This window comes from Coloeus monedula (genome assembly GCF_965178545.1).
Source record: "Coloeus monedula genome assembly, chromosome: 1".
NCBI classification, from domain to species: domain Eukaryota; kingdom Metazoa; phylum Chordata; class Aves; order Passeriformes; family Corvidae; genus Coloeus; species Coloeus monedula.
In genome coordinates, this window is record NC_138781.1 from 120,129,106 (window position 1) to 120,149,723 (window position 20,618).

At 39.9% G+C, this 20,618-nt stretch overlaps 1 protein-coding gene across 1 annotated transcript in view; it reads right to left on the reverse strand.

The window, feature by feature from the left end:
• Positions 1 to 10,791, reverse strand: part of TMEM68 (transmembrane protein 68) — a gene marked incomplete at its 5' end in the record, with an annotated part of 42,229 nt that extends 31,438 nt beyond the window's left edge. Inside the window, 3 exons of the mRNA XM_082284935.1 lie at positions 536 to 729; positions 5,560 to 5,744; positions 10,529 to 10,791. Coding sequence (XP_082141061.1) covers positions 536 to 729; positions 5,560 to 5,744; positions 10,529 to 10,791 — 642 coding nt within the window. The remainder of the gene's footprint in view (positions 1 to 535; positions 730 to 5,559; positions 5,745 to 10,528) is intronic.
• Positions 10,792 to 20,618: the final 9,827 nt, after the last annotated feature.

The window sequence follows — 20,618 nt, forward strand, 5'->3', positions numbered from 1 at the left end:
ACTCAGACACTGATGCAGACACAGGTTAGTTGATGCAATCTTTTACAAACATGAGGAAAAAGTAATGGTAAGAACAAAGTCCTAGACCCTGCCAGAATAACTAAGGAGAAAGATGAGGATAATATATTAAAGAGCCATAAGAAAATGATGGGGTACATGGAAGTAAGATAAAGATGTAAGCCTACTAGGATAAGAAAAAAGAATGAAACCATAGGACAATATGGAGAAGGACCACAGTGAAGATTCCTGAAATGCAGTCAAGATGAGACACTGGATGCCTGCATAATGGAACTGCAGACATGGAACTGCAGAGATGGATGCTTTGAAACAGTCAAGAAAAAGTTGGACAGTTCCAAAATCCCTTGCTTTTTGTGAATTAATGTGCTTGACGAAAGTGATGGGAAAAGGAAATGAAATCTTTACTTCCCAACCATTTCCTCCGGAAGATTTTCCAACAAACGCTCCTAAGCTGCATTTTATAACAAAGCACATATGCAGAAAGCATAAACTGGGATTGGTAACTTATGGCACTCACCACTTTTGCTTCTAGAGCGACCTGAGCAAAGCCTTTTCGATTTCCCCACATGAGCTGGTAACTTTCGTCGCTGAACAGCGCTTCTCGAACTCCACCTGGTGAGATGGACACCAAGTATCCATTCCTCAGTGCAAGGAGACACTCCTCCCTCGTACCTGGTATAACACCCGTCACTTCCAACAATAATTTAAGTCCTGAAATAAATAAGTAGCAAATGCATATTAATATAACAACATATATCCCAAATACTGCTTGCGTGTAGGAGCCAGATTGCAGCTAAATTAAAATCTAGTAGCTGTATATTTAGGCTAAGACAAATTTTTTACAAAGGAAGTAAGACACCTACAGAGTAAATGTTCGCAAAATGACAAATACGTGACAATATTTTTGCACAAATATTATGAAGATGAACCATCTTGTCAGGAACGTCTCAAATAAAAAAGGCTTCCACATGCTATCTTCCAAGATTATCAACCAAATTATGTAAGCAAAACTTGTGGGTCATAGGTAGAAATCTGAAAATAAGCATCTATTCCTCTCTCCTTCTTTTTACATATTTTAATACAGAAAAAAAAATCAGTAAAATAAAGATTACTACAAAAATAAATACCTGACAAGCAGCTATTTTTGGTGTTCTTTTAAAATGTGATGTTTAATATTTTAAACATTGAGGGTTTGAGTTGTTTAATTGAGTATTTTGTGGTTAATTGCAAACTATGTGGATCAAATTGCACTGCACCAAGACTCTCAAGATGCATGAATGACAGAAGCTAGCAGAGCAATTTCAGCACCACACAAACAGTTCAGTGAATCTCCTTCCTCTGTTTCCATAACTGGGATTTCTCTACAAGACAGATTGAGAACGATAGAAGTACTCTGTGCTTTCTAATATTATCTTCATATTTTAAATATATCAGTTTGGAACCCTGATAGAAAGCAAACAAGCATTTCCACAATCTTCAAATTCCCTGTTCAAACAGCAAAGTTTGAAAAGAAATTTTTTATATTAATAAATGGAAGAAACAACTCTGGACTGACAGAGATCTGCAACAGAAACTTTGGAAGACAGTGGATAACACAGTGCTGTTATTATATTTAATTGTTATACAATTAAATCCTGTAATTTACTTGTATTTAATCTTATTGAAGGTATCATGCTTGATAGATCTTTCTGTCAAAGACAGACGTTGACTTTGTTTAACGCCTTTGTGAACTCAGACGTATTTCTGTTTGATCCTAAAGTCAGGAATGCCATATCCTTATTAAGCAAAGAGGTTCTTCATCTGCTTGGCTTTAAAACTTTTGAGAATTATAATGTTTCACATGAAAATATTATCACCACTTAGTCCCCTTTTCCAGGTCTCACAGAACATTTTATCCCTCAGCCATGCAAGGCTTCTGTCTGATGTCCTAGCTCTTCACAGGAAGCCGTGCCACACCTCTGAATCATCCTTGTCCTTTTATTGTAACTTTATTACTTTGCAGCTATTCCGGCATGAAGAGTGTTATTAATTCACAGAAGAATTCTCCTGTAACTGTAATTAATTCTGTAAATAAACTGAACTGAGTTTCAGCATATGCTCATGAGCATTCTTTAAAGAACCAATCTGTGAAGTGTAACATTTCTTTGCAAAAGGTAAGTAAGCATGGTAGAGCAAGAGATGGTTAGGGAGAAATTTCACTCAGCCTATTACTTTTAGCCACATTTTCTACTAATGCAATGGGGAGGTCTAACCTCAATTATTTGTAGTCTTTCTTACCAGATGTCTTTTTATAGCCTTTTTAAAGGCTGACGCAACATTTGCCACCTTCTGTTGCTCTAGCATGAACATAATGCAAGCAATATGTTATGAACACACCAGTAGTCCAGCAACTGCACAGCTGAGAGTGTTGCTTAGTACTAACTAGTGTGTACTCTGCATTTGTAATAAAAAGCTGTGCTAGGGACACTTCAGTTTGAAAGAGTACCCTTTTATCCCTTAAAAAAGGAGTTTCCTTTCCAACATTTTGCTAAACTTTCTTTTTTTTTGAGGGAACTCTTAAAAGCCAGTCATCTTTTGACTACTTCATACTTCTGATGTGCTCAGTATTTACTAAGTATGCTTGTAGAAAGTTCTTGTATTCTTTCTAGGGGTGCAGGAATATAGTTTTTGCATCAAATTTGCTTGAGTTTATGCTACCTGTTTTCAGGAAAACTTCCTTTTCTGAAGAGTGTCCTTCTAAATAGTTTCCTTTATTCTCTATTGTTAAAACACCTTTCAATATTAGTGGTATAAAAGTGCCTTTAAATAATCTCCCTGCTACTTCTTCTGGACACTCTGTGCCTTGTTTTTCTAAAATTGAATTATCTTTGCTTCTCTGTATCTTCTCCTGACCAGTCAGCTGACCTGACTAGGTCAACAGTAGAATCCTACCCAGCACTTTCTACTGAGGGATGACGTTTCATCCCAAAAGGATTATATGTCTATTTGTTGGCTTTGGAGAGTTTACCAATGTTTTCAACAAAAATACAGGATATTCTACCCTGTTTATCCTGTTACAACTAGCAGCTTTTAGTTTAAAAGCCTAAAAGCAGTCTTTTAGTTGAAAAGCTCTCTTTCAAGTATAGAAAATGTGAAGTTCACCAAAAACAGAACATATTAGGCAAATCCAGGAAGCTTACATACAAGAGAACATGTTCCTACCTGGTAAACGAAACACAAAATGATCAGCTACTGACAGACAAATTCTTTTCTTCCAGAGAAACAGCCTAGACAAAAAGTAAAGGTAGTCTATAGGAATAGCTCCATGGTAATACACAAGAATGGCTGGTCCTTCTGGGAGGTTTTCCACACCATGAAGCTCATAACCTATTTGGGATGGAAAGCAATACACTGACAATAATATCTATAAATCACCTAGCAGTTTTAAAAAAAGCTATTTACTGTCCTTTGTTAAGTGACTTTCAGAGAGTTGTGAAAGCCTCTGCAGTAGCTTTTAAAATAATTAAGTTCTGGATGGAACTTTTGGTCAATAACAGAGAGAAAGTCCTTCAAACACCACAGCTTATCAATGGACTGATTTGTTGGTCAGTTTAATCGTGAGATCAGACCTGAACCTGACATTTTCCTCAGTGAGGGAACTAAATGATATATTTCCCATTAGGAACTTCTTGTAAATAGTACAATAATAGTATTTAAAAAAAAAAAAAAAATTAGTAACTGGTATGAAAATGCTTCATTTTCAGAATTAAAGGCAAACAGTCTGGATGCTTTCCTGAAATCTGAAGTATTAATCTTTATTCTGTGTCCAGGAGAAGGAAGAGTTTGGGATTTTCCATAATAAAGTGCTCCTCTTTTAGAGAAGGTGAGATGTTTAAATTGAAACCATTATCTGTAAGAATCCCAAAGATAGGTTCTCTCCACAAGAGTTAAGTGTATTCACAGTGGGAGGGAATTTCCTCACAGACTTGCACTTCTATGAATCCTTGTCAAGACTCTTCCTACATTTGATTTAGGTTTCAGGTGGAGCTGGACCAGAAGTCTAATGTATACAAAGGTTTGGGAAAGCCACAGCTTCTGCCAGCTAAGAGTTCTGTTCCACCTTTTCTGCCTTCATTTCCATCCCTGCTACAGCTCCTGCCATGAGCCATTTGGATGGGATTGGAGTAGGCAGAGTCCTAGGAAGACATAGAGAAAGTTTTATACTGCAGGATGTTCAAAGATGCCATGCAAAGTATAATAAATGTAATTTATTTGCATCCATTTGGAAGAAAAAAATTAAAATTAAAACTTCTGTGTATTTACCACTTACTGACAGACAAGTCATGTCATACTTACCATGCCATATTCTCGCATATATATCCCAAAAGCTTGCTATAGTTTTTCTTACACTATCCCAAACATCACTCAAGGGATCTGCTTTTATCTCATTGTTCCTCTGATATATTAAAAGCAAAATATTAGTAAGGTAAATGAAAAAGACGATTGTTAAAGGAACTATAAAAAAAACTAATATTGCACTAATTGCAAGTGAGGCAATGATCAGATGAAAAAGGTATTTCTTCAGGAACTCCACAACAGTCCATTCTTCCAATGCATAGACAAGGCAGCCGAGGTTGGTCATTGGTATCTGTCCTGAAGCACAGGATTCTTTTCTACCTGTCATGTCCTGCATGAAGAAGAAAGAAAAAAAAATACAAAAAAATAAACCAAAACAACCAGCTGTAGTTTCTCAATCTAGGGGAAAAAGTTTCTGTAAATACAACTGATGCTTATTTTGGTATAGCACAGGTTCAAACATTTTGTGTCTCTCTGTCATGCTAAGATACCTGCTGGCTATGAGATTACCCATGTATTTATGGAATAGGGGCTGAAACAAGAAAGGCTAGAGTTCAACAAAGCCTCAGGATCCCTGCAACATGGCTGATCAGAAGATTTCTCTCAAGAGAGTAAGTGGAAAGTATTTTTAGCAGCGTTAGCCAAGAAGACTGCTGCCAGAGATGTGGGCTCTCCCTATCCTCTGTAGACAGTCCAGCCTGAGCTTCTTCTTCCTCTCAGTTTGGCAGTAAGGGGTTCAGATAGTGGAATGAGCAGCTGAAGGGCCAGCAAGCAAAACCAAGGCAGTCATGGCTCCTTCACAAGGCCTGGAGGTGTCCAGCACATTTGGTACTGCTGTTAGCACTGGGAAAAGCAGCTTTTCACCCCTCATCCATACAACACACCTTTTTTTCAGATCTTCCAGCCCTACCAAAGGCCAAGAGAGCTCCATGGCCCTACCAAAATGTTTTACACATGCAACCCCCTGGTTAGTTAGTCTGTTCCTACAGCTGACCCTGCCTGCCTGACAGCAGGTAGTGGTTACACTGGAATGCAAGAGCACTCCAGAATTGCTGGCTGCTTTTAAGATTCTTGAGTATTTGCCAGAGATTTAAACATTGCAATCCAGTTCAGTAATCCATAACTGAATACAGATTTTCATTGCCTCAATCAGGTTGCTACTTGTTTAACGAGTAGATTTTTCCACTCCAGCACCAGAACAAGTACCTACAAGAAACAAATTGTAAGTGCCAAAGTCAGTGCCAGGATCATAAAATACAGCAAGCTCAGCCTTCTCTGACTTGACATCTTCATCTGTGTACTTATATGAGCAAACCTGCTGTACAGTTCTGTTCTCCTTCTTTGAAGCCTTGGGTAGACTGTAGGGGTGGACTGGTGTAAAGCACAGCTCCCTTCAGAATTACGGATGACAAAGAGTAGAGCAAACAGCAAAAGTGAAAAGCAGCCATGAATAAGCACTAGTGGCTAACATGCAGCAAGGCAAGCAAGCCCCGTGGCAAGCCCTGCAGAATGTGTAGCTGCAGTAGCTATAAATCTAGTCTCACACACACACACCAATGAAACCTGTCCATATCACAAACCCTTTGAACTCCACGCTGGACAGCAAAAAGGACCACTTGGTTTAACCCCAGTAGGCAGCTGATCACCACACAGCTGCTCACTCACTCCCCACTGCAGTGAGATGGGTGAGAGAATCAGAAGATTAAAAGTGCAAAAACTCTTGGTTTGAGATAAAGGCAGTTTCACAGGTAGAGCACAAGCTGAAAGGACAGTAAACTAAAAGGAAGCAAGCACTGTGTTAAAAGATGCTCAACATGGTACAAACAAATGAAATCAGTATGACAAAAAGTCACAAGAATTAATATAGAATTGTTTATATCCTGATGACTGGTGCCTGACTAAGATATAGGAAGATCTGGACATTTTCACTGAAAAGAGATTTTATCAATAACATGAAAGAAAAAAAAGGAATAGTCTGCATGATTCAGATATTAAAATATCTGTTGAAACACTGTTAAAGAAGGATAAAGCTGATGGTGCAGTGCTACTTTATAGTAAGTTATTGTTTATAAAGTTCTAATAAGAGCAAGGACTACAAATCCTCAAGGTGTGCAAAGCATGCTGTGCTGACAGAGTCCAGGAGAAGGCCATGTTAAGGGGGCTTGCCTCAGGCTGCTGAATCAGAAATACTGAGCAGTACTTGGAATAACTCGTTCAGCCTGCAGCATAGGGTGAAAGAAGTGAGTGGATTTTGCATTCTTATGGGGGTGCAGGCCTGGAACACAGACTACTACAGCCAGTACCAAAAGTGTCTTAAAATCACAGATAAAATGTCCACATCCACAGCAAGTGCATCAATAAGAACCCCTATATGATATAGGGATTAATTGGGATAGATCACTGATGAACAAGAGATCCTATAATCTACCAACGAGATTTAAGATTATTCCACAGTCCCCAAGCACAAATAACTGCAGACTCAACAGCCAGATAAACTTCTGGCAAGGTAACTGAGAAGCTGGTTAATGATGAAGGTAACTGATGCCATTCATTATAATTTTGTGGGAAAGAGACCTTGCAAACAAATTCACCTCCATTCTTTGAAGAAATTCGAGGTTTAATAGCTTGTGCAGGTTTCATGCACATATAGTTTAACAGGGGCTTCTTAAAGAGTCACTTTAAGCCACACATGAGCTGCTGCTTGAAAGTTGTCCTTCCACCAGTCCTTTGCTCTATGTTCTTACCCCCAGACTGATCTCCAACAGCATCAGCTGGCTCCCTGCTAAAGGGATGCCAGTGAAAATGCTGGCACAAGCAAAATCCCTCTTGGGAACAGCCCAAACTGAGGTTGGCATATGGGAATTACGCAAGTATATTACCAATGCCACTTCACATTTTTATTTAAAAATGTATCTCTTTTAAATGGAGCATATATGCAATCAAAGATGTTATCGACTAGCATGACAAAAAAAATATCCATCAGTGGTGGAATAGCTACCAAATGAGAACTGAATCTATGTCCTAGATTATTCAGCATTTTCAGAATTTTCTTCTAATATTAACAAGGATGTTTACATTGATCAGTTTTAAGAATGTAACATTCCACTGATTCCTCTTCCTCCATCCCAGTTTTTATGTAGCAGAAAATTACTTGCTGGCTGGAAAACCACTACCCTTAACTTAGTTAGCTCACAGACCACAGTATAAATTAACATCTTAACTTATTAATTTCTGATTTTAAGTTCAATATAGACACTGGAAAAAAGCTTTAGAAAGAAAATAAAATGAATCAATGTGAAAAATTATATATTTTTTAAGACATACAAAACAGATTTTAACAGTACAGATTTGACCAAAGACATCTGAAAGTAGTTAGGTAGATGCAGCAAGTTCACCTTCAGTCAGCCAGCTGGGTGGGTGGGATACAAGTTAATTCAACATCATTCCAGCTGAATCCAAGAGTAGAAAAAGAATACATGATTGACAGATTGAGAAAAACCTAGAAGCAGCATGGTTTTTTCTGGAAATTGGATACTCAACTGTGGTTCAGTTTCTGCTGTCACTGTTCAATTGTATACTACCTCCAATATTTCATAAGAAAAGAATGAACTCCAATCACTGAAACCTGGACCCCAGTTTTTGGACCATATGATGTGAGTCCAACACGGTAAATGCGTCCCTCAACTGTCAAAGAGCATCCTGCTAACATCAAAAGGCTACAACAGGACAGGACTTCTATTTTTCCATGTTCTACTGGCTATCTCTCACCAGTCCCCTGCTGAAAACACAAATACAATTCTGAAGCATTCTTTCTATCAAACACCATATAGGAAATTATTACACAACTATTTGAGTGCCTACTTAAAGCCTGTTACTAACAACCTCCTTGATTATGCACTAGGAGACAATGCAGGAGTGTTACCACAACACATTTACTTATAACTGCTTTAGTTTCCCCCAAATGTCAAAATTTAAGAAAGAAATTTCTCTTCAGCTTTTAAGAAATCTGAGCCAGGAGCAGCTCCAAAGTACTTCAATGCTGAATATCCTATAAAAGGTTAACAAGTGGGTTTAGTGTTGTATTATTTAACAAAAAAACCCAAACAAACATTTTTTTAATTGTCGGCATTTTTCTCATCTTATCTAGTGATGGACTTGAAGCTACTGTTCTGAGTGATTTCATTGTTCTTATAGAGAACAACATGTGTGTTGACATGTGAGGTATTTGTTTGGGCTCCACCTATAAAGCATATCAAATTCCAGAATAATCACTGTATCTACAATGTAGAATTACAGGTGATGCCAGAGAAAGACAGAACCACTGTCTGCCTACTTTGAGAGGAGCTCCCCTTTCAACAAAAGTCTCCTGTACTACAAGTCATTCAGATCCTAAGCTCTTGCTGAAGCATCATTTACTGATAAGGATAATCCTACCAACATTATAATCCCAGGGAAGAACAAAGCTGTCACAAGAGACCTATTACATTAAAATTAAAGCCTTGTAGCTGGCTTTCAACCATGACTGAATAGTTATGATCTTGGTCCTGCTGCTCACTAGTTTGCTCTTGGCAATAAGTTTAGCAGAGCATAGTGAGAAGATGCTTTACACAGAAGCAAGTGTAAAGTAACTGCAGACTCTTGGTGAGAGGATTTTTTGACACCTGCTTTCTTGTGGCAGGCTCCTACTCTTCAGTTAAACTCAATTGCTCTGTTTCATGAGGGGAGCCATCTAACAGTTACAAATCTGACTGTTGCTTTTCAGTGTAAATGAAATTCCAGTTTTGTATTTCCTGCACATTTTGTGGCAGTTCCATGGAAAATAACTCTCTTGCTGGTCTCACCCTGCCACCACCCACTTTACTTATCTCCATAAATCTACACATCTTGTACCCTCCTGTGTTTGTAGAGCTTCCCCCACTTCCAGCACATCCACCCCGAAAACGAAGGGTCTATCCTCTCCAGAAAGAGACTATCAGCAACTACAGTGCTCAGTCCCCTGGGTTTTGCAGCCATTCTACCTGTTTCACACACTGAGGATACTAAACCCAGAACACTGTTTCCCATTTACAGCTTCAGCAAATATGAATAACTGAATTCCCACTTGGGTTTGATTGAGCATGTGGAAATTAGACACTATCCCTGGCCAAGCATCCTTGCTCAGCTTAGTTGCTAGAAATGTGGCAGGTAAGAGCTAGAAGAATAATAAAATCATAAAATCATAGAATGGTTTGGGTTGGAAGTGCCCTTAAAGAGCATCTGGTTTTAACCCCCCTGCCATGAACAGTGACATCTTCTACTAGACCAGGTTGCTCAAAACCCAATCCAACCCAACCTTCAACACTGCCAGTGATGGGGTATCCACAACTTCTCTGAGCAACCTGGTCCAGTGTCTCATTATTCTCACAGCAAATTTCTTCCTGATATTTAATCTAAACTGCCTTCTTTCAGTTTAAAGCCATTCCCTCGTGTCTTGCTGATTATATGCCTGGATAAAAAGTCCCTCTCCAGCCCTCTTGTAGATAGGTCCTCTTCACACACTAAAAGGGTGAAATGAGATCTCCCTGGGGCTTTCTCTTCATCAGGCTGAACAATTCTCTCAGCCTGTCTTCACAGGAGAGCCCTCTGATCATCTTTGTGATCCTTCTCTATACATGTTTCAACACGTCCATGTCTTTACTGTGCTGAGAACACCAGAGCTGGATGCAGCACTCCAGGTGACGTCTCACACCTGAAGCAGATTTGAAGGACAGAATCACCTCCCTCACCCTGCTGGCCACACTTCTTGGGATCCAGCCCAGGATATGGTTGGCTTTCCTGAGATGTGAGCACACATAGTCGGGTGTATGAAGAGGGTGTACAAGGAGCAGTATCTGGGTTCAGAGCTAGTACCTGTCCTGCTCAGGCACAAGTAAAATACAGCAAGCACCCAACACCTACATTTATCCCTTTTCTTCACCTGGAAATGTCATGTAACATTTCCAAACGTCAACACTGCGAAGACTCGGGGGTTTCCTCAATGTCCGGTGCTAAGGGCCCCTACGAGCAGATCGCTGCCGAAGCACTGGGAGTGCTGGAACGCGGCCGGACTTTCCCCCGGCGCTGGATCCCCTCGGGGCGGCACAGCCTCCCTCCTCCGCCGCCCTCCGTCCCGTCCCGAGCCCCCCGCCCCGCTCACCTGCCCGCGGCGGCGCCGTCCCGGACCCCGCGGACGAGCCCCGTCCCGGGATAAGCGCACGGCCGCCCCCGCCCGCGGGACGAGGAGGCGGAGCTGCGCCTGGCAGACACAGCGGGCTCCGCGCCCACATCTCCTTTCAGTTCTTCAGCGATAAAAATCCCGGGACGGGCGCCGGGAACCCCGCCTGGGCACGCTGGGATGGAGGCGCTGCTTCCCATCGCAGGGGAACAAGCGACGCGCGGAGCCTTCGGCGCCCTCCCCATCTTGGAAGAAGGAAGCCTCCCTGGGACGTGCTTCCAGTCAATTAATGTCTACGTTGATTAAGGAAACTTTCCGACAGGGTCATTGACTGCTAAGTTAAGAAAACGTTCTGGTTTTGCAAAGGAAATAACCTCTTTAAAAAGTTTGAGAGACTTGGGTGTCACATAGACTTGGGATATAATTAAAGCCGAACACAGATAGAACGTGCTAATATGGCTAAATTCAGCAGAGGAAACCTGAAATGTAATAAATATCCTTATGTTGTACTGTTGTTCACCCTATTCCTTATATGGTGGAGGTCTTATTTAGACTGATAAGACCAACAGGTACCAGTTTTGAAGTTCAGAAAATGGTTAGTCCAACCCGTTTAAGACAGGTGATTGAATTTCATTGATTTGATTTGATGCAGAACAAGACATTGGCTCCCATGAAGTAAAATGCTTGACTGCAGTACATTTCTTCCCACACAAGTGCTGTACTGTAGCTGTGGTCCAGGGGAAGTAGACACAAACCTGCAAAAAAAGCATCCACCAGTGATGCTTTTTCTGTTGGGTTCTGGCTTCTATGGCACAGGACACATTTGTTCAATTACAGCTTTTCTTGTGAGGGAAGAAAAACTTGATATTCCTTGCCTAGCATGAAGCAGCAAATCATTGGAAAAGTGGTTTTGCTAGTAGAGAGCTTGATAGAATGCAGACAGAAAGTATTTAAGAGACAAAAGTACATTTAGATTACCAGGGCAGAGAGAAAAAGTGTTGTACCTAACACTTACCAGCCAACACCAAATGCAGCTGAAATTAGGTTGTTTCATTTGCATGTGGTTTTTTTCCTTGTGTTTGCATGATGGTGTACTACCATCCAAAGGGTCTGGACGGAAATGCAAGAACTAAAATTATTACTGAAGAACAGAACCAGAATGAAACAGCAACATGATAATATGGATATTGAAAAATACACTAGAATAAAAGGTACTGAATAGCATTGGGTGGAAAAATAAAAAAGAATTGCATTGCTATCTTTGCTTTTTCTTCTCATTATTTTTTTCTTGAGAGTCATCTTGAAGAAAAAGCGGTATGTGGCTTTTTCAGAGTATTTTTAGGAATCTGATATGAGTTTCTATCAGCAGATTTGCATATGAAGGGAGATTTCTAATAATAGACAAAACTACTCTGAGGAATCCATGTCATTACATGAAATCAAAATTGAAGCATTTGGATCTCAGGGAGTGGGAAAATATAATAAAGAGATGCAAAATTTCAACAGCCTGGAATTTTTAGGGGAAATAATGGTCAAAAAGTTTAGAAAGTTTCCAAAATTCCTACAGATACCTAGTGTACAATGTGTATTATCATGACTGTAAAGATTCTATGAGAAATGGAGCAAAAGGAACTGATTGGTATAATAAACTGTGCCATGTGAATCAGAAGCATATGTTAAACTTCAGCTAAAAATAAAAGTAGCAACCAGGGTGAGAGAGATATAAAAATTTAATAGGGCTGAAAAAGTACTTTAGTCTAATTTTGAATTAAGGTAATGAGATGGAGAATTGGCAGATTGATAATAAAGATGAAGGAGGAGAAATAATAAAACAGGAATGAAAAATCAAGGTTCAGACATGGTAAGAATAGAAATTCAGTTAGTTTTGTCAGTCTATGCAAGAACAGTGTCTAGCAGATTTAATTCCAGGCCCAGTAGTAAGGAATCTGTAGTAGCTTTGTGGAGTTTAGAATACCAGGTGACCAAAGAATAGCAAATTTAACACATATATTTGAGAAATTAAGAATAATTAGAAGTCTCCTCTATTCTGCACTACCCGGTGTGTTCCAGACCAATATGTGTTAAGAAAATAGGAGTTCAAGATGTGGAGAAATGGTAAACTCATTTCCTTTTCTAATTGTTAAAGCTGCTAAGCAGTCCTGCCAATGACATGAGGCCATGGAAAGGGTAAATATAACCTTAGGGTTTATCCCACAAAGTTCCAGGTAGGATTAGTGAAGTGTTAAAGCTAACATTGAAGGCATGGTTGAGATCTTCTCTGAAATATTTTATTTAATTCTATTTCCTCCTTGTTTACGTAGATCAATTTAGATTGAAACAAGGACAGAAAATAGTCCAAAGAATGAGGCAGAGGCATGTGGCTTATTTTAACCTATCACTATGAAATTTCAAATGGGATATGCCAGTTACTGTTAAATAATTTTGGGAGTAAGAGGAAAAAAAAATAATCCAGTTAAAGGTCTGTCAAAGCACAGAATAAATGAGAGTTAATGGCCATATAACTTTGGCACACTTTATATTCCAGTAAGTTTTCCAGCAAGAAAAACTGAAGTTATGAATCTGTTTACAAGAGAAGTAATAGAGTTTCTACTGCTGTTTGAAAGTTGAAAATGAATAGGTTACAGAATTTGGCAATCACAGTCTGGTGTTGCTTGCATGACGCTGCAGTTGAGTTGTGCTTGGAGCTGGCACCCCTTCCTCAAGGATGATTCCAATAGAACGTGGAATGATTGATCCTGTTATTAGCTGGTCACTACTGGTGTTTCCCAGGGCTCAGTACTGGGGCCTGTCCTTTTTAATATCTTTATGGATGACCTGGATGAGGGGACTGAGTGCACCTTCAGTTCACAGGTGACACTGAGTTGAATAGGAGTGTTGATCTGCTGGATAGTTGGAAAGCTCTGCAGAGGGATCTGGACTGGCTGGATCGATGGGCCAAGGCAAATGGTATGAGGTTTGACAGGGCCAAGTGCCAGGTCCTGCCCTTGGGTCACAACAACCCTGTTGCAGCACTACAGGCTGGGGCAGAGTGGCTGGAAAGCAACCCAGCAGAAAAGGACCTGGGGATGCTGGTCAAATCTGGCTGAACATGTGCCAGCGCCTGCCCAGGTGGCCAAAGAGGTCAGTGACATCCTGGCCTGTTTCAGAAACAGTGTGGCCAGCAGGACCAGTGATTGTTCCCCTGTACTCAGCACTGGTGAGGTCACACTTCCACTCCTGTGATCCCTCTTCTCTCAAGCAACAAGAAACATGAAACGGTGTCAAGTTGCTCCAGGGGAGGTTTAGATTGGATATTAGGAAAAAATTCTTCACTGAAAGGTTTGTCAGGCATTGGAACAGGCTGCTCAGGGCAGTGGTGGAGTCACCATCCCTGGAGCAATCCTGGAGGTATTTAAAAGACAAATAAATATGGTGCATATGCACATGGTTCAGTGGTGGACTTGGCAGTGTTAGGTTAATGCTTGGACTAGATCATAAAGGTCTTTTCTGCCCTAAATTATTGTGATTCTATGCCTAACATAAAATGACAATTTGTGTTTGGAGGCTATAAAGTTTCTTACAAAAATAAACTGATTACTTGATTCTAAAGATGTGCCTCAGTCTTGCCTGCTGTCTCTTAATACTTGCTTGAGCATATATGCCAGAACCTAGACAGGATTAGTGATTGCTACTGACCCCATTCTGAAGCAATGGCAGCCTTTGTGGGTTCCTAGGATTGGATCCTATTTCAGCCAGTAATGTTGCAGAGTGATGGGAAGAGATGCTGTCGTGGAGGTCTCAATAAACTGAATTTGAATGCCTTTTTTTTTTTTCTTCAACATTGATGTTCTAAACACATCAATAATTGATGTTAAATGTGGGAATCAAGATAGTACCACAGATGTGGGAATATTTGCAGGCAGGCTTGGAAGCTTTAGAGGTGGCTGCCAAGACAAAGAATAATTAGTTTTTCTTTTCTTGGAGAGATTTTTCACTGATGAAGATGAAGAAAATGAGCTTTTCCTTTAGATCCTGAAGGAAATACCTCCCAATAACATTCTTGGAAAGCTGTTATATAGATGGAATTTGCTGACTGTAGATCGTGTAAGAAACTATATTGCTCAGGAAGGGGAATCCAGGCATTAAGTGTGAAAACTTGTTCTGTTTCTGCCTATGTAAAATCAGTAGAATCAAACCAAATTCTGCCAGGGCTCAGCCTTAGCCTGTGCTTGCAAATATCGCTGCTGTCCTGGAGGAAAATACAAAGTCACTTGACATTAAGATTTAGTGGCCTAAAAACTAACTCAGTTCACTTGCCTGGAAGCAGAAGATATTAATCTGAGCAAAACCACAGCATACTTACTCCTAGCTCCAGGAAGAGCTCCTTCATCCAGTATCTGTGTAAGCCATCCCTCTTACATATGCAAGAGGATGAGAGCCAAGGCTACTTTGCTGCACAAGCCTCCCTATTTCTTTTCCATATCCTCAATTTCATTCTTCTCTTCTACAGCTGCCAATGTGGGCTAGCTGGCTCCAGATTCAGAGCTAGCTACTGGCAGGGACAGTGGTGTCAGCTTGCAGGGCTCCTAACCACTGCAGCCGGAGGTTACCATTTGACAGAAGGGTATCCCTTCACCATACCACAGGTTTCCATCCTGCCTTCTTGTCATGCATACCTTACTAATGGTTTTCAGCACATCATTTGCTGCTGGCAGAGATGTGACAAATCATCAGGAACTTTTGGGTCTCATCCAATCTGTAAGAAAACGTGGTCTCTAGCAGGTACTGTTATCTCTCTTTTCTATATACCTTAATATTTTGAAAGTGTCCTCTGCATACTTTTCCAATACATGTGCACTCTACTGACATTCATATCATTTTCCTGCCTTCCCTTTCTTTCTTACCTAATTTCGGTCTGCATTATTCCTAATCCCTATTTCTTTCCCAGCACCAGTTCTTAGGCTGAGATTCTCTCTCTCCTTTCTACATCTCTTTTTCTATTCTCAACATTAATCCATCTCACTTGAACAAGCCCTGCCTTGTCTCCATCACCTTGGTTCCTAGTTTCTTTGCCCAGTTTATCACAGTGTCACCAAAGAAAGCTGCCCTCTGTGGTTAGGTGCACCCTTCCCAGCATCCTTTCATTGACCCCAAACTATTGAATCTCCACAGCCTCCTTGTCTGGAAATGCCATTGTCATTCCCAGCTCTCTTACATACCTTGGTCTGTTTGAAAAAAAAGGCTGTTCCCCAGCTTCTTACCCACTCTCGTATCTGTCAAATCCCACTGATGTTTCATGATTCTCACCCAACCTTCACTGCTCCCTTGCACTTCTCTTTCCCTCCAGTCTGCTGGAACTCAGCAGTTGCCATAAAATTTCACTGCCTGCTCTGATAGTCTTGTGCTGTTTATGTGCCTAGAGGCAGGGGAAATATGATGAGGTTTTCTGTTTAATTATAATTTTTGTCTGATTAACGCTATATATTGAGAAAAAGATAGCATAGAGAGGATAGAGTCTTTGCAGATCATAGAGTCATAGAATGGTTTGGGTTGGAAGGGTCCTTAAAGATCATCAAGTTACAACTGCCCTGCCATTTAGACATTTAGATATTAAAAGGTGACACTTTTCTGAACATAAGCACACTACATTTTTTATGCTTCATGATAGGTCAGCCTAGATTCAGGTAAGAAATATATCTGGTGATTTCCCTCCATTCAGCCCATTGTGACAATGGACTATTTAGTCTTTGAGTCAATGGCTCAAAGGCTAAATAAGCAGTTGGTAATGTAACCAAGAGCAACGTATGGTTCAAAGGATAGAAATACTTAAAATTTGCCTCTAGACCATAACAACTATGTCACACACAACCTGCTGTCATAAAGACCAGAGAAGAGGGAGGAAGAAACAATTTATCCCAAATACAAACAGAGGTTCAGAAATGTTTGCAGTGATTGCACACTATTTCCGGGGTTGCAACGCCCACGGTACTGCAGCAAAACCACGCATACATAGTTTCTCTGATAACTCAGTGCCATTCTGAGCAGAATGAACCAAGCCCAGTGTGATGTGAGCAGTCAAAATACTAGTGATGGCCATAAGTGTACATCTTTTATCAGGACTGAAGTGTATTTTATATACTTGCCCTGTGGTGCTGTTATTGAGAGACACATATGCAAATAATATGGCTATTAACTATTGCATGCACCTGAATACATGGTTATTTTCTAAACTTGTGTACATATAGATACAGTAGAGTATGGCCTTATCTCGTTAGACATTTTCCATTATGCAGGGTTGTAAGGCTCATCCCATGGCTGGACTCAGGTCTTCCCTTCAGAACAGTCTAATTGATGGTCCCATTTCTCCTGACTGATTGTGCACCACTTTGAGCATTACAAACAGCATTCGCCATCAAATCCCAAAATAAACATTGTAATATAACTTAGGTCCGGATTGTCAAGAGGTTGGACAGCTTTGCTCTAGTTATTACTTCATAAATACTGTAATAATAGCATTCTTTCTATTGCAAGCAGTTGAGTGGGTGTCTATGTAGCAATTGTCTAAGTGGTAGAATTTGCACAGATGAAAATGAAGTAAATGAGCTGTAATATCAAGTGTGGGTGACACCCTTTCCCCTTGCCCACGCAGGAGATACACACCAAACAGGGCAGCCTTCTGAAGGGCTGGAAGGTCACAGAACCTTACAGGAGCATGGGTTTTGCTGAATGGATCTGTGTAGGATGCTTTATGCTTCAGGAATTTAAGAGGAAAGTACTTGTTTTGGTCATTTATGAAACTGTAACTTCAAATATTCTGCCTAAGATGAAAATTTTATGGGTGTTTTCTTCTGCATCATTAAGAAAAGGTTATGTGAATTATGATCTTTACTAAGCCACAGCAGATAGAAAACACTAAAACCTATTTGAGGGAATTTTTGGTTTGGATTTTTTTTGTTGTTGTTTTTTTTGTTTGGGTTTGGTTTGTTTTTTGGGTTTTTTTTGTTTTTTGGTTTTTTTTTTATGAGAGAAACCACAGTTCTTCTCATAGGGGAATGTATTTAAAGACAAATGAGAAAATATTGTAACATAATTTCAGATTACAGGAGTGTTTCATTCTTAAATAAAACCAGAAAGCCCAGCCAAAAATGTGACAAACATCCCGGGTAGGTTGATGAGGAGTCAGAAACTGCAGTCAAGTTTCTTACTGGGGCAGTTTTTCTCATGGTAGAAAGTACAACAGGTTAATGACTCAATAACATGCTTGGTCCAGTGTCACTAAGGCATTTGAACCATCTCTTCAGTAAGCCACAGAACTGGAAGGGACTGGGTCGCCTCAAGAGGGGATCAGATCCATCCCCTTGCTTATGGCAGTGCTGCTTGCATCCATGTCTTCACAGATGTTTGTCTGCATCGGTCTAAAAAAAAAAATCTAGTGATAGAGATTGCCCCACAAAACTCCAACATGATAATTGATATTACTATTTTGTTATGAGTCTGCTGCAAGGCAAACAGGCATTTCAGGAGATAGAGGATTGGAAGGAACTGAAAGATGATAAATAAAAGCACTTTAATATTCCAGTAAAATTACTAGTAACCAGAGATACGCATTTTCTTGGTTGCAATTTTAGATGTTCAATTCATGACAAGAAAAAAATTTAGGAGCTCTTCAGGAGCATGTAAAATCAAATAATTTTCACAATTAAACAATAATAAATCATTATTTCAAGTAATTTTGCAAAGGCAGTGCTGTTAGCTGAAAGGAATCTGAAAAATGGGGCAAGAATTTAAGCTTGTATTTTAGTAACAAGAAAGTGAACCAAAACCATCATACTTGCTTAATTAGACTGGCTTAAATCTTTTATCTCCCCTGCATGTTTTTCAGTCTTCTTTTCCTTTTAGAAAAAGTGACAAAGTGCTTCTTGAACTTAGTTCTTTTTTCTGGATTTTCAATTTCTAGATTTTCAGTGATCAGCCACACTTTGTACCTAATCAAATGAGGATTTTTCAATACCTCTATGACTAGTAATGAATTAAATAGCTGATTTACAACACAGTGATTTTATTGTATCTTAGATTTACTGGTATCTAAGGTTACATTGTGTCATGGTTTAACCCCAGATGGTAACTGAGCACCACGCTGCCACTCTTCACTCCACACCCCTGCCCTACAGGTGGCAGGGGGAGGAGAATCACAAAAAGTCAAAACCTGTTGAGATAAGAAGAGCTGAATAATTTAAATAAAGTAAATACGAATAATAACAACAATAATAGACATTAAATGAAAAGGGACATAACAAGAAGAGGTAGAGGAATGAAACCCAAGACAGACAAGTGATGCTCACTACAGTTGCTCACCAGCTGCAACCAATGCCCAGCCCACCCCTAAGCTGGGATCAGCCCCTCCCAGCCTCAACTCCCCCCAGTTTATACACTGAGCATGACATTCTATGATATGGAACATCCCTTTGAGCAGCTCAGGTCAGCTGTCTTGTCCATTCCCCCTCCTGCTTTCTTGTGCACCTGCTCACTGCCAGAGCATGGGAAACTGGAAAGTCCTTGACTTGGGGTAAAGCCCTGCTTAGCAGCAACTAAACCATCACTGTGTTATCTACATCATTTGCATACTAAACCCAAAACACAAAACTGTACCAGCTATTAGGAAGAAAATGAGCTCTATCCCAGTCAAAACCAGGACATGGTTGTAGCTGCAGTGGCCACTAACTAAAAACCTTTTAAAACCCCAAGTTTTTTACTTTGTTAAAAAATTAATTCAACATGATTCTAAAATAGAGTCATCCAAGAAGGAAAAAATACAGTCTTTTACATGTTTCAGAATAAAATCTGAATTGACTGGATCTACTGCAATGTGTTAAACTGCACTCACTTCACTCACTGTGCCACAGATATATTTAGTAATGCTGCCAATTCAACAGAGCAGGATCCTTGGTTCTCATCCACATTTGAACTCTTTTTACACTGCTCTAGCAGAGTGAGGATACCTGAAAAATCTACTTACTATTCATATATCTCTAGGGCTTCCTTACAGACTTAGAATCTAAAATAAGATTTCTCTAAAAATATCTAGTTTACATTTAAAACGCCGTTCACATAATGAAAACATAACTCATTTTAGATGCAGTTCATTTTAAAAATATGTATTGTATTTTCACACATATTCATTCCCATGCCCAACATGTGAATGGGCCTATGCTTGGCCACCTCAGATCAAATAATCTGAATCAAATAATCAAATAATCAGATCAAAAAAATCCTTCTCCTACTTTCTTCTGAGGGTATTTTGTATTACGTACTGCTTTGCTTTGTTTGAGGATTGAACTAATTTCCTTTTTCTGTCTGGATAACTAGAGGGTTTTTTCCAGAGTTCATGAAATGCTTTCCTGGAAGATATTTCTGGGTATGGATTCTGAGCCACAGAACAGTCTATTCAAGTCACTGACCAGTAGGAGATAGAAGCATGTTGGCCTTGATCAGGACAAATCACTTTGATGTAGTTGTTTCTTTTGCCCCTTGTTATGGTAATACTAATAGGAGCTAAAAAGTAATGGCCAAAGATATTGTCATCACTGATTGCTGGCTTTGTCTGTGAGAAAGTTATGGAGTCTTGGTCAATCCAATATGTTCTTGCATGTTGTGATTAAAATTGTACTTGATAAACAGCCACATGAAATTAAAAGAGAGAGTGACTTCTCCCAGCTGCAGTCCTTAAAAGTGCATCATCTTTACGGATATTTGCTTTTTGCCATTCCTCCTTTCTCTTTCAGAATCTGCTAAGAATGTGGATTCTGGGATTTTGGCATCAAGAGAGAGTTTGGCTGATGCCAGACATTTTCCATCCCACAAACTCATGCAGTGGGCATGAAGGGAGCAGGAGAGATCATGATCGACACACTTTAGAGTGAAAACTCTCCAAGCTCTGCATCAGAGATGCAAACCTGGATCACACACCTTCAAGACTCCAGTTGCTTTGCTGCTCAGAACACCTAACAGTTGGCATAGTCTGGCTAGTTCTTAATGCAGCAGCAGCTTTGATAGAGGACAGACTCAGGACTGT